This window comes from Phalangium opilio, unplaced genomic scaffold, assembly GCF_054372755.1.
Source record: "Phalangium opilio isolate 3A_F unplaced genomic scaffold, DU_Popi_V2 ptg000003l_1, whole genome shotgun sequence".
In the NCBI taxonomy this organism is placed as follows: domain Eukaryota; kingdom Metazoa; phylum Arthropoda; class Arachnida; order Opiliones; family Phalangiidae; genus Phalangium; species Phalangium opilio.
In genome coordinates, this window is record NW_028324145.1 from 7147700 (window position 1) to 7174258 (window position 26559).

At 38.5% G+C, this 26559-nt stretch overlaps 3 protein-coding genes across 5 annotated transcripts; 1 reads left to right on the forward strand and 2 right to left on the reverse strand.

Moving 5' to 3' along the window:
- Positions 1–2264: 2264 nt before the first annotated feature.
- Scsalpha1 (Succinyl-coenzyme A synthetase alpha subunit 1) lies at positions 2265–5206 on the forward strand. Its single transcript, XM_089838843.1, has 8 exons — positions 2265–2355; positions 2808–2914; positions 2994–3110; positions 3167–3379; positions 3452–3671; positions 4302–4375; positions 4442–4630; positions 4703–5206. Exons 1-8 carry the CDS (start codon positions 2316–2318, stop codon positions 4727–4729), a joined length of 987 nt encoding a protein of 328 aa, XP_089694969.1. The 5' UTR covers positions 2265–2315; the 3' UTR covers positions 4730–5206.
- Positions 5207–5736: 530 nt separating this feature from the next.
- Srp72 (signal recognition particle 72) lies at positions 5737–9624 on the reverse strand. The gene is made up of 12 exons (XM_089838839.1): positions 9432–9624; positions 9196–9313; positions 8999–9119; positions 8722–8862; positions 8384–8655; positions 8005–8326; positions 7813–7950; positions 7631–7726; positions 7453–7556; positions 6716–6793; positions 6291–6647; positions 5737–5951 (listed from the first exon to the last, which is right to left on the reverse strand). Exons 1-12 carry the CDS (start codon positions 9532–9534, stop codon positions 5810–5812), a joined length of 1992 nt encoding a protein of 663 aa, XP_089694965.1. The 5' UTR covers positions 9535–9624; the 3' UTR covers positions 5737–5809.
- Positions 9625–9715: 91 nt separating this feature from the next.
- Positions 9716–26489, reverse strand: htt (huntingtin). Of its 3 annotated transcripts, none has more exons than XM_089838837.1 (36): positions 25969–26489; positions 25820–25903; positions 25450–25570; positions 24958–25378; positions 24511–24888; positions 24366–24446; positions 23705–24259; positions 23467–23628; positions 22968–23400; positions 22642–22903; positions 22440–22567; positions 21545–21687; positions 20985–21466; positions 20740–20925; positions 20129–20676; positions 19914–20062; positions 19713–19849; positions 19414–19653; positions 18978–19350; positions 18628–18898; positions 18231–18321; positions 17982–18161; positions 17408–17914; positions 16817–17050; positions 15894–16751; positions 15673–15827; positions 15179–15247; positions 14943–15012; positions 14596–14865; positions 13675–14018; positions 13465–13579; positions 12644–12789; positions 12100–12297; positions 11695–12018; positions 11087–11174; positions 9716–10478 (listed from the first exon to the last, which is right to left on the reverse strand). In XM_089838837.1, the coding sequence occupies exons 1-36, from the start codon at positions 26052–26054 to the stop codon at positions 10383–10385; spliced, it is 8985 nt and encodes a 2994-aa protein (XP_089694963.1). In that variant the 5' UTR covers positions 26055–26489; the 3' UTR covers positions 9716–10382. The 3 variants fall into 3 exon arrangements, with proteins under 3 accessions (XP_089694963.1, XP_089694962.1, XP_089694964.1); XM_089838836.1 differs by having other exon boundaries at positions 13465–13588; XM_089838838.1 differs by lacking the exon at positions 15179–15247 and having other exon boundaries at positions 13465–13588.
- Positions 26490–26559: the final 70 nt, after the last annotated feature.

Here is a 26559-nt window from a genome sequence, read left to right on the forward strand (position 1 = left end):
GTCGCGACATCAGTTGGACTTTAATTTAGTTCGGTCGCGACATCAGTTGGACTTTAATTTGGTTCGGTCGCGACATCAGTTGGACTTTAATTTGGTTCGGTCGCGACATCAGTTGGACTTTAATTTGGTTCGGTCGCGACATCAGTTGGACTTTTAGTTCGGTCGCGACATCAGTTGGACTTTTAGTTCGGTCGCGACATCAGTTGGACTTTAATTTAGTTCGGTCGCGACATCAGTTGGACTTTAATTTAGTTCGGTCGCGACATCAGTTGGACTTTAATTTGGTTCGGTCGCGACATCAGTTGGACTTTAATTTGGTTCGGTCGCGACATCAGTTGGACTTTAATTTGGTTCGGTCGCGACATCAGTTGGACTTTTAGTTCGGTCGCGACATCAGTTGGACTTTTAGTTCGGTCGCGACATCAGTTGGACTTTTAGTTCGGTCGCGACATCAGTTGGACTTTTAGTTCGGTCGCGACATCAGTTGGACTTTAATTTAGTTCGGTCGCGACTTCAGTTGGACTTTAATTTGGTTCGGTCGCGACATCAGTTGGACTTTTAGTTCGGTCGCGACATCAGTTGGACTTTTATTTAGTTTGGTCGCGACATCAGTTGGACTTTAATAGTCCTTGACACAATTGAGGACACAAAACGCGTTACCTTATGCGTCCATGGTCCTTGGACATGTCCAGAATCCATCCATGAATAAGTTACTTGTTATCGTTCGCCATGAGGTGGGACCAATCACCTTTTCAAAATGAAATAAAAATTAGTAAAACCGTTTAAAGAAAAAAAAATATATATATTTTATTTTATTCGCGAACAATTAATTAAATTCAGTTAAAATTAAATAAACCCTTGATTAATAATATCAAGCGTCGTTAAATATTCAAGCCAAGTCTTGTTAATTGGAGAGCGCGGGAATGGGAAGAGATACTAAACTAAAATGGCGGCCGGTTCGGTCAGGAGGAAGGGACACCCATTGTCTTCCCGATTCCGAAATAACATTGTCTTCAAACGAAAGCCGTCGGCACTCGGCCCGTCACCGCTCTTACGAAACTTCAGCGGCGGACGGTGGTGTCGAGGGGGGCAAACGAACGCCTTCGCCTTGCCTACTCCCCCAATGCCTACCCACCACTTACGAAATTTTGGAAAAATCACAGACTTGTCCACATATTTTAAAATAATTTTCCTAATAACAATTAATTCTTATTTTATTCGCGTAGGATTAATTTAAATTGGATATAAAATTAAATCTTCATTATCGTTTATGAAATTTTAACGAAGTATGCTCAGTACTAAAATGACGGCTGAATGCCGAGCTGGCGAGAAGAAGCCAACGCCATTGTCTTCCCCAACCCTAGAGGCCTAGACAATAATTTAAGCCTAATGCAACTTTATGGCGGTCTATTAAAAATCATATCACCTAAATATAAACCTTTCCCAATCGTAATTTCCATCGTTAAATAACCAGTTTTTTACATAAAACCATGCTAAAACTACCTCTAAATAACTTTAGTGGTTAATTCCTCGTTAAAATCAATATAATTTTAATTATTAAATGGGTTAAAAGTTAAACAATTAGGGTGGATTCCCTGCAATACATACCTCATCCATCCATCGACGGCTTAAAAATGGCGGCTGAGAGGAGATTGGCCCGGGAATCTGGGAGAGGGTCAGAAGTGACGTAACCGACCAAACTACCAATTGCAGAAACGCATCCAAAAAAAGGCGGCAAAAGCCCCAGAGATCGAGGGGGATGCTCAAAAAAAACTAATTATGTCTAATTATATAAATTTGAGAGCACCTTATAAGGGGGGCTATACAGATTAATAAATTCAGGTAACATTTTACAAATGTAATTAAATATTTTTAATGTCAAAATATGTTTTTATCCAATAAAATGAACGGAATAAAGAAAAGTTGCAGAAAAATGGTCTAAGCCAATCAGCGCTTTAGAAAATAGAGTGGGGGCGGGTGTTACAGCTGTTGCTAATTCGAATTGATTTTGACACGTGTTTGGGCTTAATAGAGAAACCTTGTTTACCTATGAATAGGTGTAAGCTACTTTTAAGGTAGTCTTTAAGAATGAAATAGGTATTTATTTTTATAGCTCTGGAAATGGTTATAAGTATTTATTACGTTTGAGTGTAACGAGAATCTGGCAGATTGACGACGTTCCGCAATCCCTACATCATTTTGGCAAATAGATGGCGTGTATAATCAACAAATATGCAAATTACCCCATGAAAGGGAGGGGGGGGGGGAAGCCGGTTCTCAGCGAAATTGTTTCCGGGGCCGGGCTAAACCTAAACATGGCGACAACCATGCGAGTACTCACTCAAACCGCAGCTGGTAAATATTAATTTACATGTTTATTAACTTCCCTATATCAAAGATAACTAGTTTATGGCAAATATAAGATGCTAATACTCCCATATAAAAATAATCAGGGCTAATTTAACCTTTTGGCTCTAATAAGAAAGACTTTTTGGGGTAGTCCCCTAATGCCCTTGCCCGAATGATCTTCACTGCTTGTGCTTACATTATATGCCAAAAGCCTGACCTTCAAAAACTATTATAAATAATAAAATACACCTAATAATATAGTGTAAAATTTATGGCTACAACCCAAAATTAAAAATTAATAATTCTTAGAATTGAAATATGACGCGTTGAAACTTAGTAGTTGATTAAGAGTACTTAAGATAGTTTCATAACTTGAAATCTTATCAGATAAGTCAGTGACACCCTTTAAAATTAATTGATTAGCTAATGGACCCCTATATTTTATCTAAATTTTCCAGTCGCTGCTCGTTTTACGGGTATTCGAACAGTTTATACCCAAACTAGGGAAAATTTAATGATTGGAAAGAATAGTAGAATTATTTGTCAAGGTTTTACGGGAAAACAAGTAAGCTCGCTCATTGACCTCTTTCTTCCTCCTTTACAAGCATCTGTCTAACTTGTCATTCTTAAATATATATTAAAAGGGGACATTTCATAGCAAACAAGCTATAGAATATGGCACTAATATGGTTGGAGGAGTTTCACCGGGGAAAGGTGGTAAAACACACTTGGGACTTCCAGTATTTAATAACGTCAAGGAGGTATATTCAATTATAAAACCTCACGGAGACATTTTTCTAACTAATAATATCTTTAGGCAGTAGATGCCACAGGTGCTACCGGAACTGTCATTTATGTTCCAGCCCCTTTTGCCGCTGCAGCTATTATGGAAGCCTTAGACGCGGAAATTCCATTAATAGTTTGCATTACTGAAGGAATTCCTCAGCAAGATATGGTTAAAGTCAAACAACGTCTTGTTAAACAATCTAAGTCACGTTTAATTGGACCTAATTGTCCTGGTATAATTAAGGTACAGGGATGTGTAAAACCTGCCCAAAAATATCCACGGAGATTCTTACCTTTATGTATATTTAAAATTAAGCCGGGAGAGTGCAAAATAGGAATTATGCCTGGACATATTCATCAAAAGGGAAAAATTGGAATTGTTTCTCGATCTGGCACTTTGACTTACGAAGCTGTACATCAAACTAGCCAAGTGGGATTAGGACAAACACTATGTGTTGGAATTGGGGGTGATCCTTTCAATGGAACAGATTTTATTGATTGTTTAGAGGTTTTCCTCAAAGACCCAGAAACAAAGGGTATATTTAAACAAGACGGCCCAAAGGCTCGTAATAGTAGCCACATCGTACGAGTGAATAGCCCCTCTATACCCTACCCCTAATGAGTAGAAAAAAAAAGAAAATGAATATAAAAACCTAAAATAAACAAAATCAGAAGTGTCCGACACCACAGATAAAAATTCAAAAGTATCCGACCCCACAGATAGAGAGGTACCCTCCCCCCCTATCCCCCACACTTTAGAGATAAACTTAAGGATAAAAACTCTACTGTTCTATCAAGTCTCTATGGTTCAGTGGTAGAATTTCTGTCTACTGCGCCAGCAACCCGGGTTCAAAGTCTCTATGGTTCAGTGGTAGAATTTCTGTCTACTGCGCCAGCAACCCGGGTGCGACGTGAAAAAATTTTAATTAAAATAAAATCTCTAACAGAGCTCAGCTACCCCTATTGGTGGGTTTAGGTACTATCGAGTTTCTTTTAAGCTAAAATATAACGATAACGACAGCGAAAACTCCGGCCACTACTACTACTACTACTACGGCTCGGGTCAAACTAAGAGCCTCATTGTATACTACGATGTGGCTAAAAAAAATCTACCTTACTTAACGAGTTAGGTATAATTAATTCTTTAAAATGTAATTTAAATTTAGGAATTATTTTGATTGGAGAAATTGGTGGAGGAGCTGAGGAAGGGGCTTCTGAATATTTGAAAAAACATAACTCGGTAACAAAAAAAAAAAACACCTTCAGAGGTTGAAAACAACGTACTAATAAATAGTTTTTTTAACAGGGAGCAAATGCCAAACCTATTGTGTCATTTATCGCTGGTTTAACAGCCCCACCTGGGCGTAGGATGGGACACGCTGGTGCCATTATTGCAGGAGGTAAAGGAGGAGCTCAACAGAAGATAGAAGCTTTAGAAGATAGCGGGGCTATAGTGACTAGATCACCCGCACAAATGGGAGCGTGTATGTTAGAGGTAAGTTCTCCCTCGTCCCTTAAAGGCTTTTGAGACTCTCAATCCCAACTAAAAACTGTTATCTCTTTATAGGAGATGAAGAAACGGGGCCTTGCATAATTACAAATTCAAAACAAGAAAGGATATATTAGATTAAAATTAAATTCATCATTCTACAAGATTCTAATCTCCCTCCCAGTGACATAACTCTCCGATAATTTTTGATCCCTAAGAAATATACAAAACAAACAAACCTTTCCTAATTAAATAATGGTTTACCGAAGAGATGTTACATTTAGATTAATAATATTATTATATATAAAAAAGCTTTTTATATGGCTATAAGAAACCTGTCAATAATAACGTAAAAAAATCAAACTTAATGGGGTTTTTTGATTCTGTTGCAATTCTGTTCAATTTGGATTGAAAGCCTGCCTTTTGCGTTAAATTTGATTAGTGTGCTTGATATTTGGCACTTGTGGGTATATAATCTAATTAAAGTTAAAACTAATTAAGTCAAATTTGGTAGTACAATATTGATAGGTCCTATAATTATATGAAACAATAATAAAAAAAATCTGTTTTATGAAACTTTTACGTTACGTCTGAATTGAATTTTCTATAACAGGGTTCGTACACGACCTGGAAAACCTGGAAAAGTCAGGGAAATTGAAAATGGGCCTAAAAGGTCAGGGAAAAGTCAGGGAAATTTAAAATGGGCCTAAAAAGTCAGGGAAATTGAAAATGGGCCTAAAAAGTCAGGGAAAAATATATTGGTGGGAAATTGATAGTCTGGATAACAGTATAAGGGTGACCAAAAAAGTGTTGTCTGAGACTTGAGCAGAACCCCAAATTCGCGGAGCTCGCTCTGGTTATTTATGATTTACTTCTGGTTAAATTTAAACGAATTAATTGGCTTATCTTTATAACAATGACAACTCGTGCAAAAATGATTCGAGTGAATTTAGATTGGACTTTTTATATATTTACGCCTTGTAAGTTATTGCATATGGTCAGGGAAATTTGCGGAATTTAGTCAGGGAAAACCTGGAAAAGTCAGGGAATTCCATCCCAAAAATTTTGTACGAACCCTGTATAAACTTAACCAACAATTTTCAATCTATTAATTAATTTCATAGTTTTATTTGATTACTCTTTTTTATTATAAAGTCGGATGATATCATTACCTATATATATTTTTTACCATCTACCACCTTTCTTCTTCTTTTTCTTTTGCACTGGTTGGGGTCTCTGTTGACGTGGTCCTTTAGGAGATGGTTGAGTACCTTGAGCTGCTTGACCAGGACGCGGAGATGTTGGATTTGTCCCTTTGGTTATATCCCTAATTGGTTGGGGGAAGGATATAAATTTAATTCATATCCACTGACAAAGGAATATCTGACTGACAAAGGAATATCTGACTGACAAAGGAATATCTGACTGACAAAGGAATATCTGACTGACAAAGAAATATCTGACTGACAAAGAAATATCTGACTGACAAAGAAATATCTGACTGACAAAGGAATATCTGACTGACAAAGAAATATCTGACTGACAAAGAAATATCTGACTGACAAAGAAATATCTGACTGACAAAGAAATATCTGACTGACAAAGGAATATCTGACTGACAAAGAAATATCTGACTGACAAATGAATATCTAAGTGGAATACTTACAAATTGTCCATTGCAGCACCACTAACAGCACCCTGCGTTCCTTTACCAACAGCTCCGGCACCTCTCCTATCTTTCCTCTTCTTAAAAGCAGTTCTTTCTCGTTTTGGAAGCCATCTTTCCGGATCAGGGTCAACATTGGGGTCATAGTTCTTGGGTAATTTACCCTTCTTCTTCTTCTTCTTTTTCTTCTTGAGGATGAGCTCCCCTCCCGTATTAGCTGCTGGTGTAGCTGGACTTGGTTCACCTTTCCCAGTTTTCTTGATATATTTCACTCCCATTGTCCAGCTGGCAGTTTCTAAGGAATCCACATCAACTTTTTCACAAATTTCTTCAATAGATGGAAGGTTTTTGCTGACCCTAAAACACAAAAAGCTATAAAATTAAAGTAACGGTGAAAAGAATTAAATTTTTATTTTTTAAATTACTCCTTAGCTTTCTTGGGATCAATTTGAGAATAAGCGGAAATGAGTTGAGCTAAAATTTTGGGATCTTTTGGATTGGCCCTGAGAAGAAAAGTAACAAAATAAATAAATCAACTTCCAAATAAAATAATCGGATATTAAACCAGGGTTCATACAACTTTTGGAAAACAAATTTGAAATTTCCCTGAGATTTCCAGGTTTTTCCCCATATACTTCCCAGGTTTTTCCCGTATATGAAGTATCCTATGGTGCAAATTTTAACGAAGGAGGATGGGGGGCAAATAGGACCACAACATACTCGAAGGACATCCCCGTATCTCTAGTAGAAACAGAGTTACGAGCCTGCAAAGTATAGTCTAATGCATTTCCTATGGAGGGGTTTGTTTCTTTACGTTTTGCTTAATTACTCGGCCCCTGTTTGTCGTAGCCCTACGTTTTTAGGATGGTTGGATGGGGGGCAAATAGGACTATAACATACTCAAAGGACATCCCCGTATCTCTAATATAACCAGAGTTATGAGCCTCCAAAGTATAGTGTAATGTTAATCCTATGGAGGGGGTATGTTTGTTTACATTTTGCTTAATTACTCGGCCCCTGTTTGCCACAAATTTCCCTGATTTTTACTAAAAATTCGAAATTTCCCTGAGGTTTTTGTCAACTATTTATTTCCCTGATTTTTCCAGGTTTTCCCTGAGGTTTTCCAGGTTTGTATGAACCCTGTTTTAAAACCGGAACCCACTTTCTCTGTTCTTCCAAAAGAGCAGCAGCTTCTTTAGCTTCACCGTGTTTCAAATGAAATTGGGAACTTTCATGGACTAAAACTGGAAAAGCTGGGCTATTTGGCTACGTAAAAATAAATAAGAATTAAACTAAAGCACAAAAATCCCCTCCAAATTAGTGTTACTCGTTTATTGCACCTTGTTTTTCTTATACCAAGCCACTGCTTCTTTTAAAACTGCACTAGCTGATTCTTTATCTTCTTGACTCAAATACAAAGCAACTAAAGCAGAGATCTACGGGGGGGGGGGGTTAAAATAGGATAGGTTAATTAATTAATAATTAATTTAGAAGTCAATTAGTCTAAAAAACTTAAACTTACAACTCCTAGACTTTTGGAAACATCCCCTAAAGACTTCAAAACATTGCAGGCTTCATTTACGTGTCCTTGCAAGAGTAGTAATTGTACCAAAGTAAAAGAAATTGCAGTTGATTGATCAGGATTCTCAGTTGCATATTGCTGAAAAGATAAGTTTTAAAAACAGAATAATGATGTCAAAGTTCAATTTAGTACCCTAAGAATGGCTGTAGCTTCTTTAGTGTTCTTTTCACGGCATAAGAGAGCAGCGTGAATAAGAGTAGCCTGAGCAGAAATCTTTGGAAAATCTTTCTTGATCTTATCCAATTGTTTCTTGCACAAATCAAGTTGATTGGTGTGGAGTGACAGAAGGCAATTGTTTAAAGCAATGGAGCAACGTTGACTAAGAGTCAGTTTCGAGTCCATGTTATCTCCGATTGCGGATTTCATTCTCTTCTTTGATTCAAAGACATTTTGATCCTTATTAATAGCAACAATGTTGTTGGAAGCTACGGCAATAACAGCAACATCAGAGGGTCTAGAATGAAAAGTTGATTAAGAAGTTTCCCGCAGTTTTGATTTGAAGAACGCTTACTTATTTTTCAAAACTAAGTTGTATTGTTTCAAAGCTTGATCAACTTTTGATTGCATATGATGGGTGTAACCCAATTGCGTCCTAATAATGCCTAATTCTTCTTCAATTTCATCCTCAGGGGTGTCTTCCTCTTCTAGAGTTTTTCTGCAAAGATCTTCAGCCGCTTTCAACTTTCCAATGGCCTCTGGGTACTTTTTTTGACCCAAAAGAGCACAGGCATTGTTATAACATAGTTCATAAGTATGTTCTCTAAGTTGTGGTGCATTTTTAATCTAAAATTTCGTCATTCAAATTACAATTATGTCTTGTGTGATTTAAATCTATGCTGAGCAACATACACTATGCCCCTTTTCAGCTGTAAGGCTAGCAATAACAGCAGCCAAATTGGTTTCTCGCTCCTCTTCATAATCATCTTCAGAGTTTTTGATCAGGCTACGATAGGTATCAAAGCATTCGTTATACTTTTCTAGCCTGTAAAGCTATGAAAACATTGCTTTTATACCCAGAGCTTCCCAAGAGTAAATAGACTAATGGCACCCCATGTTATTTGCCCATAGACCTTAATACAGTCAAAGGCAGAGGACTGCCATTACCCTATTAAATTACTAAATTTACCACTTGAGCAAGTAGCTCTTGAACTCGAAAAGATGGGTTTGGAACTTCATTTAGAAGGGTGTAGGCTTCATTTACGCGATTGAGGCGATACAAACAGTAAGCTCTTTCAAACACCAAGTCGCTTAAAACGGAATTTTCAATGTTATGTTACATTGATTCTCTACAAGTCTCTAACGGTACTATGTTTAACTCTATACCTGGATAAATTAGGGCTTTTATCCAAGACTTTTACAGCCTCATCAAACTGCGAAGACTGAATATAACAAACAACTTTGCAGTGAAAAGCTTTATCATCATCGGGAGATTCTTTCAAAACTAATTTATAAGTAAATGAAGAGTAAAGAATGGATTAGCCTACAAATTCCGACCAGCATGCATCATATGGTACGCCAAGGCTTAACGATGAATGAACGAAATTGCGTTTCCTACTCACTCTTATTAGCAGTTTTTATGGCCCGATCGTATTCTCCACTTTGACAGAACTTATTTAAATCAGTATATAAATTTGATAACGTTACATTTTTCGGATTTGCCATTGTTTAAAACTTAAAAGTTGCAGGTACAGAGAAGAACAATCCTCCACACGAAAACGAACCCGACATGCACCGGATTTCCGGAAGTTACCGAACTCTCATCAACCAATCAAAATTTCCCCGCCAAAATTTCAATTCTTGAAGACCGCATGTTTGTAACCAAGGCTTAATTACGATCACTGTCTTTTAAGTTACTGATTGGCGATATATTTAATTTAAATTACTTTTTATACATGTAATATTAAAACCCCCTTACTACATAAAGTTATTTACAAGCTGTACAGATTAAATCAGTAATAATCAAGCAAATCCCGCTCGCTTGATTAAAAAAAACGGAATGTGCCAAGCAAGAATGAATGCTGAAAGCAGTGAAAAGTTTTTTTTTTGAAATCTACAAGACTGATATGATCAAATTTGTTATGTATTTGTAATACATTAAATATATGCGCTATAAAATAGATTTTAATTAAATAACTCTTGAACTTATTTGTTAATTAATTAAATGTATATACATCTAATTTAATCCCTAAAGTTTTCAGTACCGTTACACCATTAATTAAATTGAAACAGGCCCAAAATTCACCATTATCATTATCATTACAATAATAATAATTTCATAAATATTTATATATATCCCATAATTTTGATTAAGTTAATATATAATTATCTAATATACTTACGTCTTTAATTAGTCTTTATACCCTCAGATTTATTTTTTTTTTTATTTTATACCGTATAATAGATCAGGTACCGTTTGTTAAACGAAACAAAAAAAAAAATACCTATAATTTAAATTAATTAACATTAATTAACATTAATTAAAAGAAAATGACTATTCAATTTATGGTCTTTTAGAGTAAAGCTAAAAGATCGGTATATGGTGAACCAAAATGTGAAACAGAAGCTATTGTAGCTTTGAAACTCGCTTTTTGTTCCTTAGATGTTAACTATTATCATTAAAAATTAATAATAATAATAATTAATACTTTTCAGAAGACTGATAAAATTTATGTTAAAGGGAGGGTGAAGTAGAAAATCAAGTGATTTTTTATCGATTCTTCTACTAATTATAAGACCAGTCTGCATAGTGAAACATTCAGGAAATACCTGCTCCGAATGATTTTAAAATTAATTCAAATTAGGTTCAGATTTTAAGGATAATTTTAAATAATCCCCTCCGACCAATCGCGTAACGCCCTGCCTTTTTATTAACAAAATCCTCGTGGCACGCATGCTCCGTGTTGAATGAAATTTATCACGAGATTTGATAAAATTCGCGCGCGACGTGATAATCGTGGCGCGAGACACGGAGCATGCGTGCCACGAGAATTTTGTTAATAAAAAGGCAGGGCGTTACGCGATTGGTCGGCAGTCCTTCTTTAAAATTATCCTTAAATCTGAACCTAATTTGAATTAATTTTAAAATCATTCGGAAACTGTATTTCCTGAATGTTTCACTATGCAGACTGGTCTTATAATTAGTAAAAGAATCGATAAAAAATCACTTGATTTTCTACTTCACCCTCCCTTTAACGACTTTAAAGTTTAATCTTACTTGATTTCTAAATTCTAAACCAGCCAGACAAAATAACTTTTTATCTCTGGTTTCCATCGAACCCATTCGATTTTGTATATGAGGAAACCTTTCAATTAAATTAACTCAGTTATTAAATCAAAGTAATTGGCCTTATTCCTGATCAACGCCACCGAGGCGTAGCGGCGACTTTTGGAACTATAATAATACGGTAGCCAATTACACATGGCGCTGGAGTCGATGTACTCTGATGGAGATCTGTTATTTTCTATGTTTTGATAATTACCGCTTCAACTTGAAAAAACATGTTTTAACTAATTATTATTAACCTAATAATCTCCAAATAGACCAAAATCGAATGAAAACTTACTCCGAAAGTCTTATTTCATAATATTAGACAGAATAAGAAAGGTAAAATCAACATTTAATACTTTTGAAACCATATCGCTTGTTAAGCCTTGGCTATTCACATGATTCAGAAAGATCAACAAAACATAGAAAATAATAGTCCATCGACTTCACCGCCACCTGTAATTGGCTACCGTAATATTATAGTTCCAAAAGTCGCCGCTACGCCTCGGTGGCGTTGATCAGGAATAAGGCGAATGAGTGAGTAATTAACTAATTACATTGATCGGCAAAGTGGATTATTACTGGCACTAACGAAACAACAAGTTAAACTCCAAACAGCCATTGAAAGTGGTGAACGTTGCGCGAAATTTGACAAAGAGAGTAAAACCCAATCGTGAATTAACTCTTCTTGATGTTGGTGATGCAAGTGTTCGAAAACTTGGTATAAAACTCCGGAAAGAAGTTGAGGGTAAGGTTGCTGACTAGAAACAAATTCTCCGATAACTTTATTAAGTACGTCCTGAGCGGGAAAAAACTCCATCAGAAATGATGGCAAAACTTGGATTATCACTTCCGACTCAAATGGCAGTCCACGTTTCACCCTAAACATTATTTTTTGTCAAAATATTTTAAAGCCAGCCAGTTCACCTCGATGACTGACAATTGCCGATTGCCAAAACTACCTATCAAATATGGCGGTAACTCTTTCCATAGCAGCAATTAATTGTTCAGGGTCCGCAGTTGGCGTCAAATCTTCTTGTCCAGCAATATTTTGGTTTGTGTCCGATGACTTAAGACCAGACGCTCCTTTACCTATATACATGCACGAAAATAGAACTCCCAAAGCTGCAAGCGCTCTCGGAGGACTACTCTGCTTGATTCTGCGTACCATAAATTATTATTTAGGTAATTGCATTTCATTTCACGAACATTAAAGGGACTGTAAAGAAGGCATCGGCGGGTGGGTAAAAATTATTTGAAAAACGTCAGAGGCACGTGACCAAGGAGAGGCGTGGTTCAAAGAAGCTTAGTTCGTTTTATTTCGAAAGCTACCACTTCATGGAATTGGCGCTGCAATCTCGCGAAAAACAAGGACTAGATGTTAACTAGTCCCACTCCATGAGGAGTCTTTGTATCTTGGCATCACGTGATGTCTGTGACGTATTTCAAATAATTTTTACCCACCCTCCGATGCCTTCTTTGCAGTCCCTTTAAGACAACCCCTACCTATCAACGGAGAGTTTGACAACCATCTCGGCTTCTTTGGCATTCAATAAATCGGCAACTAGAAGCCTTTCCAAACCGTGAAATACTGCTAAATAAACACTAGTTGGTACCGATTCCTCCGCAGCACTACATACATTTAGGCTTAACTGTTTATAAACGGGAAAAAATAAAGTATTTAAAGTATAAACTAAGGGTTACTGCATGGATGGACTTGGAATTTTGAAGAATAGTACCTGCACCGCCAATTTTTTTTTTTTGTTTGTTTTTGTTTTTGACTCGTTAGACGGTGAAAAAAAATATGGTGCTAAAATTTTTTGGCGCAAATGATTATTAATGGTAGAAAATCAAATTTTAAAAATCGTGTAAAAATCAAGGGGGTAGACACTTGAGAACTCAGGTGTACAATATGTCTTGAACTCAATGTACTGTCAAAGCTAAACTGCGAGTTCCGAAGGCTTTGAACTCAATGCACTGTCAAAGCTGAACTCTTTTGAACTCGGGTGTACACAGAGATCCAGAGCGTCTACCCCCTCGGTAAAAATAGCAGGAAATTCAAATTTGACATGTTTACCAAGTGATCTAACCTAACCCAACCTAACCTAAACTAAACTAACCTAACCTAACCTAGTATAGGTGAATTAATGAGCTACGTACGGCACTGCCATATGTATAATACTAATTAAAACCCTTAATTTACTTTTGCGCTTATTATAATGATATGCAATGAATAGAGTAAGGTGTGAGCTTTCATTTGGTATATATTTTATTATATTTCGGGGTGCAGGTACTATTCTTCAAAATAGCCGAAAAACTTAACTAACTTGAAACATTTTTTGACCGAAATCATTATCAGCGATTCTATCTTGGTAATTCTCAATAATGTAGAAAGCCAAAGCCCACATGATTAAAATATGGTCTTCATTGGCACTACTTGCCCTAAAGAAACTGTTTATGAAAATTATCCGTATAAAATCAGTTTACCTCCCATAGAAAGCAAAGAATCTCTCTCAAAACCACACAATAAGGCTTACAAATTAGAATGATCGAGATGAACATTAAGATAATCCATAGCTGTGCTTAGAAGCGGGTACGATTCATCACCTCCACCTTGTTCCAATAAATAAAGAAGGCCATACAAAGTGGCAATTCGAGTTGGCAAGTAAGTGCTTTTTAAACTGACGTCGACTATCTTTTTCAACTTCTCCAACATTTCTTGATCCATATTTAAAACGGCGGCAGCCTTGCATATTCCGTACATTAAATACTGGGCTATAACTTCATCCTCGGCGGGATGAATTCTATGTAGTTCTAACAAAGTGTCGAGCATCCATTCGTATTGGATTCGTTCCATAAATATATCCGATAACATCACGACCTTTTCGGAGATTTTCAAGGGTCTATCATTGACGCATTTAAAGGGAGGGTGTAGTAGAAAATCAAGTGATTTTTTATCGATTCTTCTACTAATTATAAGACCAGTCTGCTTAGTCAAACATTCAGGAAATACCACCTCCGAATGATTTTAAAATTATTTCAAATTAGGTTCAGATTTTAAGGATGATTTTTAAAGAAGAACCTCCGACCAATCGCGTAACGCCCTGCCTTTTCATTAACAAAAATCACGTGGCACGCTCCATGTCTCGCGCCACGATTATCACGTCGCGCGCGAATTTTATCAAATCTCGTGATAAATTTCATTCGACACGGAACATGCGTGCCACGAGAATTTTGTTAATAAAAAGGCAGGGCGTTACGCGATTGGTCGGAGGTCCTTGTTTAAAATTATCCTTAAAATCTGAACCTAATTTGAATTAATTTTAAAATCATTCGGAGTTGGTATTTCCTGAATGTTTCACTATGCAGACTGGTCTTATAATTAGAAGAAGAATCGATAAAAAATCACTTGATTTTCTACTTCACCCTCCATTTAAGGGGTAATCAATAAAACATACGGATCTGGCTACTTCAGTCAGCAACACTAAAGGTGTTCGACTACAGGACTGCGTTGAGAGCCATTGACTATACAGGTCCAACAAAAAATGCAAACAGGAATGGATATCCAAACCCGAAGCGGCTAAACTTTGTTCCCTCTGATGATAACTCGCGGCTCCACCTAAAATACTTCCAACGTGACTCGGACTGGAACTTGACGAAGAACTACTTTCGTGTTCGACCATTTCTTCTAAAAGGCTCGCGGCAACGCAAAGATACTCCAAAGACACCTTAATTCCAGAAACATCCGACGTTAAAACCTTACCTTCCCCCCCCCCCCAAAAAAAGGCCAAGTAACTAAACTAACTTGTCCCATAGAGTAAGACACCCTGCTGGACACTTTCTCAGTGTTGGAACCCAAAACCGGCATATCATCCCTACAAAAGGAGGAATTATTAATTTGTAAACTGTAGTCAACAGCCAGCTAGTACAGTAGAACTTGTGCAAGGAAGTTAGAAAAAGAATAGATGGAAAAACCAAGAGAGGACAGTGGGGGGAATAACACGTTACGTACAACACCAGAATTATTCTGGAAGATACTACCTCAGGCCCAATAGCTCCAATATCTTCAGATGCAACGGAGTTCGAACCACTTGCAGTTTTTTTCCGCATCTTAAAACGGTTAAAACAAGAAAAAAAACCGACGACAGATTTCAGGTATCAGGAAAAGGTGGTGTGGTGATTAAAAAGAATTAGCCTTATTCCTGATCAGCGCCACCTACCCATAGCGGCGACTTTGAGAACTACTATAAGCGGCAAGCCAACCAGAAGTCGCTAAAATCTGGTGACGTCACTGACGGGCACTCTCGGGGTCTTACCAAAAATGACGTCACCAGATTTTAGCGACTTCTGGTTGGCTTGCCGCTTATAGTAGTTCTCAAAGTCGCCGCTATGGGTAGGTGGCGCTGATTAGGAATAAGGCGAATTAGAATATTAGTGAAGAGGTTTTGGTCTTTGATGGAGTTTTTAGAAAAACAGAAACGTGCTGGGGGCACAAAATCTAAGAGGATGAAAGATATAGAAACTGATGGGTGTACCTGGTATGAAGAAAAGCTAGAGGTTTATCTCTAGGTTGTCTTAAAAAGACGCTACTATGAGGATTCCCCGTTTGGGGTAGCAGTAAAGTATGAAGTAATAAAGCGGTGATACTCTTCACCGCCATACAACTGGCTAAAATCCTCTCCTGGTCTTCCTTTAATAGTTTTAACAACATTTTTTTAGTTTTAGGACAATTAATAAGACTTTCTTTACTAATTACATCTTCAGCTTCGTGATCGGCTAACGGCGTCGCGCTCAAAACAGTCAATAATGACATCCACGTTTCCTCAAACTGTTGACGCGATGTCCAACCCAATAAATTTACCCGATAGATATACTGCATTAAAACGTCCCTTTCTTGCAAGAATTCTCCCGGTGGTGGAGGTATGATGGTTTTAAACTCTCCACCAATATCGGGTTGCCATCCTAACTGCCATAAAATTGGCGGTGTTCGAGCGAAACTATTCACAAAAGGTATCCTTGAAAGACCAGCTATCAAGTTACGAATTCGAGTCATGATAAAGGATGGAATGGCTAGCGTTACGCCGTCGTTGATGGCTTGTTCTAACCATCGAATTAATTGAGCCATTTGCGTACAAGCTAACTGCGCTTTAATGTGCTCTTGATTGGTACCGTCATCTTTAGCGGATGGGAACTTAACGTTAGATAGATCTTGTTTACAATGAAGGACAAAGTTGTACAAAGCCGCGATGGCTGTACAACTCCACGTCATGTTTTCCTGCAAACCAATGACGGCTGCCAAACTAGAGTTCTTTAATATTAAATCAAGCGTGTTCAATGACGTATAGATATTTTCGCAGGACGCCTTTTGTTTGCTTTCTAGCATCCATAAAACCGCTTCGGAACATAAAATCCCTAAACGAGCTATATCTTCCAAATTATCCACCGGAACTTCCCAATGTCCGGGCATTTTTCTTATAGTTAACAAGTACGTAGCCACGGCATCAGCCACTTGGAATAAATTATCCCAGAAAAATGAATCCTGGAAGAGTTCGGTCAGTTTGGCTCGATATTTTGACTCCCGGGGAGTCGAAGTATCGTTTCTTAATAGAAAAACCTAAAAGGATTTATTCTTAGCACCACCGGAAGTCTATAAACCAAAAGAAGTTTATCTTATCTGACCTGGTGAGGTCTTGGAACAGTTTCGATTATCTGAGTAACGTGTCTAAGTAGAGTGGTTTTAGTAGCGGAGTAAAGAGGGGTTTCGGGGTCGTTTGGGTTTGCCCCTTCTGGTAATGACGACGAGGGGGACACTAACTCGCTATTACTAGCGGAAGGTAACAATCTACTATCTCGAATTGTAATTTGTTTAGCCCCTAAAAGTAAACATTGCTGGAGTATTGGAAGATGGAAACCCTAAAATAAAGACAGGAATCGCGTGATTTAGATCATTCGAATCGCGAACCGAAGAGATTTAAAGGGACTGCAAAGAAGTCATCGGCTGGTGGGTAAAAATTATTTGAAATACGTCACACACATCACGTGGTGCCAAGATACAAAGACTCCTCATGGAGTGGGACTAGTTAACATCTAGTCCTTGTTTTTCGCGAGATTGCAGCGCCAATTCCATGAAGTGGTGGTTTTCGGAATAAAACGAACTAAGCTTCTTTGAACCACGCCTCTCCTTGGTCACGTGCCTCTGACGTATTTCAAATAATTTTTACCCACCCGCCGATGCCTTCTTTACAGTCCCTTTAATTAAGGCATACAAACCTTTAAATTCATAATGGCCATCGAATCCTCGTAAGTTAACTTCGAGAGAAGCGAGGCGCATTCTTTCAAAGAGGTTCCGCTCTTAAAACACTGACTCCTAACTTCTTCTAAAAACCATTCGCGATTGATTTTAACTCCCAGTAACTCCGTATCTTTCTCGGAGTTAGTTTCAAAATCTAAACTAGCCGATGCCGAAACGCCAGAAACGACGGCCCTTAACTGCTTCAATAAATTGACTAATTCAATATGTCTATTATGAATAGAAGGTTCCGATAGAAGATCCAATAATTTCTCGATATCTTCTAAAGGAAGTTGTTGTTGATTAGGATCCCGGGCTAATTCATCCAAAAGCATCTGTAATCTACGACAAGCCAATTGTCCGTAACTTCGACTGAGAGAAAGATTGTGACTACAAAGGAATTTGTCAACAATCAGTGTCAATAATGTTCCGGATTGACTCAAGTGAATCGCTTCTAAACATTTCAAAGTTCTTTGCAAGAAACTTGGCTACAAATTTGAGGTTTTACGTTATTGTTCTATAGTCCGCCGTTGATAACAAGATAGTTAAACGAACCTTGGAGATATCCTCACATCTGGCTTGAATAGCTTGGACGAATAAGCCACTAGCGGCCGAATTACGATGAATCGCGCTTATAAAATCTTGAACAGGTGGTTCCCTAGAGAATAGTACCAAATCGCTAACGTGATTTATAATTAACCACGTCATTTGTTCGGCATCGTTCAAATTCTCACACTAATTAGACAAAAGGACAATCATATTGAAACTCCCAGCCAATTAACTCAATCATGACGCTCAACTCACAACGTAATCACACATTAAAATCAATCCCCCTCTTCGAACAACTTCCAAACTGTAACTATTCGGAGTTTGGGACAATTTGTCGCACAAGTATCTAGAGTTTCAAGAATAAAGCAAGTTCAAGAAGAAAGTCAACGGAGACGAGACAATAATTAGCCTTATTCCTGATCAGCGCCACCTACCCATAGCGGCGACTTTGAGAACTACTGTAAGCGGCAAGCCAATCAGATGTCGCTAAAATCTGGTGACGTCACTGACTGGCACTCTCGGGTCTTACCAAAAATGACGTCACCAGATTTTAGCGACATCTGATTGGCTTGCCGCTTACAGTAGTTCTCAAAGTCACCGCTATGGGTAGATGGCGCTGATCAGGAATAAGGCTAATTCGTTATGTTCGTACTTAGGGCTGGGAGAAGAAGGAGCGGGTCTTCTAACAACTGTTCGCAAAATCTGAATCCAATATCCCTGATTTTCGTAGTTCAATAAAATCAAAATATTGCACCATTGCAAAACCAATGTAGGGTAAAGCGGCGCGATATCGAGAAAAACTTGGTTAATCTCTTCGACACTGTAAAAGCTTTGAACGCCATTAGGTGGCAATTCGATGTCGATTTTTGAACTTTCAGGTTTGATTATGTTCATGGCGGAATTAGTAACTTTTCGAAATATTCCTGCAACCCCAAAAAAAATATTGCAAAAACTTTCTCACACCCTACAAGTACTTCAAGACGAAGCGCCTTGAATAATCACCTGATTGAAACATGTGCATAAGATACAGGAGTAAATGAGACATTTGTTGGCAAAGAAAAACGTGCTCTTGGTGTCTCAATAAAGGCGAAAAAGTGTGAGAATGAATAGCTTCCGCCAAGACACCTACAACTTGAAATAAAAACCTAGCGATGGTGTATTCCGGGTGAGGATTTCCGTGTAAGGGATCGGCGAAAACGGGAACGGGTAAAGGAAGAACGGGTTCTAAAAGTTTAGCACTATATTTAGGAATGGTCATGGGTAGTCCCAAATCTCCCAGTCGAGACAAAGCTACTTCTTCTTTGGCTTGAACGAGCAAAACTCGCAATAGACTCAAAACAAGGCACATCCAACGTTGGAGGTTGTTTATATTCCTCTGAAAATTGGTTCCCGCGGTTGAGAAAAATTTTTTCCATCTTTCCTAAACTTTAAATCTCACCAAATCCTGAGGCGTGGCGAATAAGACTTTGAGCAAAATGTCAACTGGTCTAAAAACACTCGGAGCCACGGCTTCGAACAATTGATGGAGTGTGTCCAGGGCATTTTGATTATCTAATTGGATTTGCTGTCGAGCTAAAAAGGGAAGAACCGTGTCCACAACCAGACGAGAAAGTTTTTTCCACCTATCTTCACCCTCTTTGAAACACTGATGCAATATAAGTAGAAACATATCCAAAACCTGCAAGAACCCACCAATCTCTCGATAATTACGTCAAATACAAATAAATTGAAGCGTACCTCGGGATATTGCACAAAACGCAACAATACCGATACGATAACCTCCCTCTGGGCGTCCAACTCTTTCCCAGAATCGAGTTTGTTGGAGCCCCTTAAAAGGAATAGATCTTCCACAATAGGTCTTAGGGCTGGAATGGCTAAGTTTACAAGAAGAAAACCCGATAAGTAAAAAGCAAGGTACATTTTCGCGTCCTAACATACCACAAAGCTGAGGGGGTTGACCACTGGCTATTAAACCATCGCACAGTTGTATAATTTTAGATACGCTAATGATGGATTTCGAATGATATCTTTCGTAGGACAGTAAGACTAAGAAACAGAAGATACTAGGTATCAGACTGTCCAATTGCCTAGAGGAAGATTGTCGCGCGTTAGAGAACAAGGCGTTTCACGTTAAGTGCACGATCTGCGCTTACAATATCTGTCCTTCTTCAATGTATTCAAACTGTTTGATGACGAAATTAATGAAAATTTCGTCAGAATCTAATAGGCAGTAGTTAACTCTGAGTTGAACAAGTTGCGCCAAGATATGAAGAACCTCGCATTGCAAATCAACGCTGCTAGCGATTGTATACAACTTTAAGGCCTTGATGACAACAGGCTCGAAAAGCCTGATATGAGCGGCCAATGACGAAACGTCGGATTTATTTCCGCCTTTTAAAGTGTTTGACAATTTCATCTCGCTACGTTTCCTCATCCAACTCAACCAACTACCCAAATCGGTGTCCGTATTCAAAGTATTCATTTTTAAACTGCTAGTAGTAATTGATTGAGTGAAGAGCGTGTAAGGGGATGTAAAACAAGTATGGTAAAGTCCGGGAGCTTGATTGGCGCTGGCGTTACTCAGGGATGTTGAGAGTCTGGTAGCTCGACCCGGTTTCCTACCAGCGCCGGTTGTTTTGCTACTATTCTGGGGTTCTTCCCATAAAGAGAGGAGATTGGTACCGAATAAACATTTCAGTAACTGTAGGGGGACGTTAAAATTATTAGGATAACGCCAAGAACCCGAGGAAACGCGTTTAACTACCTGTCTAACGCATTTGATAGCGGAACACGCTTCCATTGACATAACGGATTTAGAATAAGTTAAAAGTTCTTCGGCGTGGCTTCCCATTTCCTCGAGGGTTGAAACCTCGAGAATTTGGGACAATACGTCTAAGGTTACTTTCAACAACCCACGAAATTTATCCACAGAACCGAAATCCATGGATATCTATAGCGATTCCATGTTTAGTTCTTTTAAACAAACATTAAACGACACAACACGCAAACCTTATAGCTCGAATGCGTAGCTTTCAACAGATCGTAGAGTTTGACATAAAGTGGCTGGAGAATAAAATGCCCCAGTAACGAAGCTCCGCTTTTCGACGAACCCAACAATCTATCTTTTTCCATTCCCTCGGAATTTTTATGATCGTGAGAAGCTTGCCGATGCGGAGACCCTTTAAAACTGGACAAACTGGAACCCAACGACCCCCCCGAACTTTGATCGTCCTTGCTTTTACTCTTGTTACGTTTCATTGGACTCAAATTCGGGGCGTTGGGCAACGAGGGTAAACTCGATTTAGTTTGATGAACGGGAACTTGTTCCTCAATGACCAAAGTGAACATATTCAACAAACGAATCAAGTGACTTAGAAGTTTCTCGACCGCTTTGGAAAGAGAAGGATCTTTTGATATTGTCCATTTTGATTCCTCAATTGAGCCTTCCGACGAAGTTTTTACTTGAGCTTGTATTTTGAAATAACAAGAACCTGAAAAGGTGTTTTTGCGTGTCAGGCGAACAGATTAAATGGCGTCGAGAACCGAATAACCCTGTGACCGTAACGCACCTGATAAAATATTACCGATAAGATGCAAAATATGTTGATGCGAGAGCAAGTCTAGCGCGATAGGTGTGCTTGTAACTAAGACTAAAAGGTGAAATAAGAGATCAGACTCTTGAAGCGGTTCAACTTCGGGTGTTTGTGTTGCTCTAAATACGTATTAAAGTTATTAAATTTCTTTACGAATTGGCCTTATTCCTGATCAGCGCCACCGAGGCGTAGCGGCGACTTTTGAAACTATAATAATACGGTAGCCAATCAGAGGTGGCGCTGGAGTCGATGGACTCTGATGGAGATCTGTTATTTTCTCTGTTTTTGATTATTACCGCTTCAACTTCAAAAAACATGTTTTAACTAATTATTATTAACCTAATAATCTCCAAATAGACCAAAATCGAATGAAAACTTACTCCGAAAGTCTTATTTCATAATATTAGACAGAATAAGAAAGGTAAAATCAACTTTTAATACTTTTGAAACCATATCGCTTGTTAAGCCTTGGCTATTGAAGTTGAAGCGGCAATAATCAAAACAGAAAAAATAACAGACCTCCATCAGAGTCCATCGACTCCAGCGCCACCTCTGATTGGCTACCGTATTATTATAGTTCCAAAAGTCGCCGCTACGCCTCGGTGGCGCTGATCAGGAATAAGGCCAATTGGCCATATGTCTAATCAGCGCCACTAGCGGATGGTCTGAGAACTACTCCCATAGAGACTAGGTATATTTAAGCGGGTTTGCAGAATCATAGCCAGGTGGCTCGAACGCCGCGCCATCTGACGGAAATTCTGCAAACCCGCTTAAATATACCTAGACTCTATGGGAGTAGTTTTCAGACTATCCGCTAGTGGCGCTGATTAGACATATGGCCAATTACCCCCGCGAAATTTATATTTTATACCCTTTAAACGCGGTAGTTGAGGGTTTAACACTCGAAGTTCTCTCTCCCGAAACGTAAGACCACGCTTGGGTATAAAGAGTAGGTGGGTATTCATTTGAAAGTTCGCAAAGAGTATGACAACACCCAAACTAAAACATTTTACAACACTTTTAACCAAAACAGAATCAACCACCGAAGTTCCTAATTTTCAATCACGACTTACAGTGAGGAATTTATTAGTGGAGGTGTAAAGTAGGTTCACTAATTGTGATAAAACCCTCGATAGGGCACCTTGAACTTCCGCGTTAGCCGCGGGATAACCGTGTAGATCAAACGGTTTAACTAAACCGTGAACTAAAGGACCCGTTCGAGCGCTTTGATCAAAATTACTAACATTCAAGAATTTATCCATTTCTTGACGAGCGATTGCCACGACAGGGTCGTGATGAGCGTGATCAATCGCGAAAAATAAGTAAGGTATGACCCTGAAAGGATTAATACTTAAGTTTATCTACAAGAAGAAAGAGAGATATCGCGGTCAATTATTACTTGACGATAGAATTAGCCGCGGCTTGACGAACCCTAAAATCTTCATCACTTAACAAATGCATCAAAACTTCGTTTAAAAATCTATCTTGGTAGGAAGGGGTTCGGGGTTGTAAGTGACCGGTCATTTGGGTGTTTTGATCGCGATAGTGGTAATGGTGATGGTGAGATTGAATCGAGTTTTGCATTTGATTGACAACGGCGAATGGAACTTCGCAGACTAGTTCCATCAATTCGACTTTGACTAACCAATAAGGGTTGTCTTTCAAACTAAGCAAAACTTCCAAGAGTTTCAGACCCATGTAGGCGGGTGCCAAACTCAAAATAGTCTTTAAACAGAGTTTGAGAGCGGAAAGACCCAATCGAGTCGCGACTGAGGACTCGTCTTGGGAAACTTCTAACAAACTCATAAGGATAGTCTCTAATGTTGGGGTGTCTGTAAAATGATGAAACTTACTTGTTATAGTAAACTTAAAGTGTAATTAAATCTTATTTTAATCACCAATAGACGACGTTAGCGTCTTGGCCCACTTCTCCCAAGATCCCCCTGCTTCTCTTAAACCGTATTTGAGCAATGAGCCCAAGAGCAACGCAGTATGACCTCTCAAATGAGGATCATGGTGTTGGGTATAATGCATCACATCCCAAACCTTTTGCGCACGCTCTGTTAAAAGGTTTTTTTTTGTTTTTACCGATAAGCAACAATTCCGACCTAAAACCACGCGAGATTTCAACCGTACCTTGGATCAAAAACTGATCAGTTACAGACACGTCAAGATCAAGGAAGAAAGCCTTAGGGTAAAGATTCAAAATTCCGGCTAAACAACTAACGGCCAGGGATTTGATGCTGACTCGTACGCTACGATCAGGCATTAAACCCCCTTGACCTCCGGATAGAAGGAAAGAGCTGCTGAGCAAACGCGCGCAGTAACATAAAGGGACGTTTCGATCAGTGAAAGAACCGATATTTCCAACCCTAAAGATTGAATTCATCCCGGGAGAGGACGCGGCTGAAACTATATCTTGGGAATCATCCATTTCCAAGAGTTTTTCTTCACTGTTGGTTGATTTTAGTTGTTTGGGTACTTTCCTCAAATCAATTTTAAGGTGGACACCGGGGGAGGTGAATGGTGACCACCGTCCATCTAGATTTTGTCCTACATTACTAGATGAGTAATCAGACATATCATCCCCATCAAAGGACGCGCAACTACGCGAATCATGAGGGAAATCTTCCGAAGGTACCCCGGAATCGGTTATGGGTAATGTTTCACAACTATTGGCCAAATTTTCCTCTGAAAAATAAAAAGTCCCCACCCAGTTTACAATGTACTGACACCGCCTTACCTGAAGTACTAAAGAACGTTTATGAACACTATAATGATCTCAATTTTAATTTACCAGTGTTCAAATCTACTGAAAAAGGTTCATCATCTAAAGTAGCTTCATCTTCGTCAGTCGAAGGTGTTGGCAATATTTGACCTAAAATTTTCAATAAATCGTTGTTGTATGTGGAACTTGACACGCTTAAACGTCATCTCCTTACTATCGGCTCTAAGTCGAGACGCGACAAGGGAATCGGAACTATAAATGTATGATCTTTGAATCCCTTCGGATGACAGTAAGATGGTCAGCAAAGGTTGAGGGGTAGTTTTAAACAATTGCTGCAATGCTTCCAAAGAAGCCGTTATCACATTATGATCTTGGTGACGTGTATAATGAAGCAGGAGTTCGTAAACTTGAATAAGTTGATCATCATTAACATTAACTTCTTCCTCTTTCATGGTAACACCTATGCTGCCTCTTAGAACTACAGTAGGTTGAGCTGATTTCTCAGACAAGTGAGGAATAAGATGGCGAATGCACAATAAAACTCCCAAAATCAGATAAACTGGATGATCTCGGTTTACGGGAATCAAATGGTCTAAAAGTTAAAGCGACAAAAAGATGCTATAACCTTAAGAGACCAATTTACACGGTGGTTAGGGACTACCTAGCAGAGCGGATAATAGCCACACGTAAGAGACTAAAGGTTTCCTGGAATGATGTGAAATCGTCACTAAAGAGGTAGCAGCCGTTCTTCTAGTAACTGCTGATTCAGAACTCAAGTTTGGTAGAAATGCTTTCAATAACATTTTGATTTCACCGTCATTTGTAAATTTTCCTAAGACAGGCATGATTTTGCCAATAGCAATGGAAAGCGTTTCTTGCACAGATTCTTCTTTATAGTGGCAAATTTTATTTAAACAAGGAATTAAATTGACGGTGTAAGCTCTGCATTTCTGAGGTCTAATTAAGTGACACAAGTCGGCAAAACGACTCAGAGCAGCTCTTAATCTTCTTGCTGACGTTTCCTTCTTGATTTCTTTGTAAAGTTCCACTTGTAGTCTACCTAAATGTGACTCTAAGAGGGACTATAGGGCCAAACAAAAAGTTGAGCAATTGGTGCCTCAACAGTCAACGTTAAAGAAAATCCTCGGGACACCTTTATGGTTTTATTTAAGCACTCATCTGCCACCATTCTTATATCAGAATCTTCATCGTCACAAAAGGATAGGAATGTTTCCATGGCTATCCCAAGGTATTTTGGGAAATCTGACACAGACCTGTTAACATCAACACCAGTTTTAACAGGCACCAAGTGGAAAACTTCCATGTCCACTCAGACCACCTAACCATTGACAGGCAAAGTCATGTTTAACCACAACTTATTGCCGAATTTTACTAGGGTTTGGTGATAAACTCGCGACCCCCCCCCGCACTAGTGTCATGCGTCGCTCTAAGCAAACCTAGCTCCCTATTCAGTTGCCTGTCCATGGTTAGGTGGTCTGCGGTTGATGTGTCCTTGACAATACCGTAAATTTTGGGAACATATTGCATCCGCTATCATACTACACTGGGTTATTTTATCTTTTTTATTAACTGGAACATCTTTTTTCCTGAAAATTCATTAATTTACCCCACAACTAGTTTAAAAAAGAACAAAAAAACAGCATGCACTTACTTGACACTTTGCCCATCCTCCACAAAGGTATTTGGATGGACTTTTAATATTTCAAAAGCCTTCATCAACTTTTCGAGAGTTGCCATTTTGACTTTACCGAAAAAAAAAACTTTACTTCCGATGAACTTCACTAAATTTCTTCAGAATTTTATAAAATATAGCATTGTTTTACGATTTTCACTTAATGCGAACGTCGCCAAGGCTACTATAGAGGCAAAGTTCACAAGGTAAAGCGGTAGGACAAAAGGGGTGGGCTTAGTTTTATTTCAATTCTTAGCAGACTAATCAACTCAATAAAACTTAAAACTCGTAATAATAAAATTTTTAAATTCACCACATGATGACACAAATAATTTGTTGTATAATTACTTCATTATTTAAATTTTAAACCCAATTGGGAAGGGCTAACGCGGCTTCACTCGTTTTTCGTTAAGCCTACTGTGTGAAAGCAGACTACATTCAAGAACCAATCAAAAGCCTGACTTCCAAGAGTTGCAACTTTTTCCGGAAACAACAACGGCAAAGAAAATAGACAAGGAATAAAAACTCAAAACTCTTCCGAATTTTGAAGCTTTTTTAACCGGAAACAAG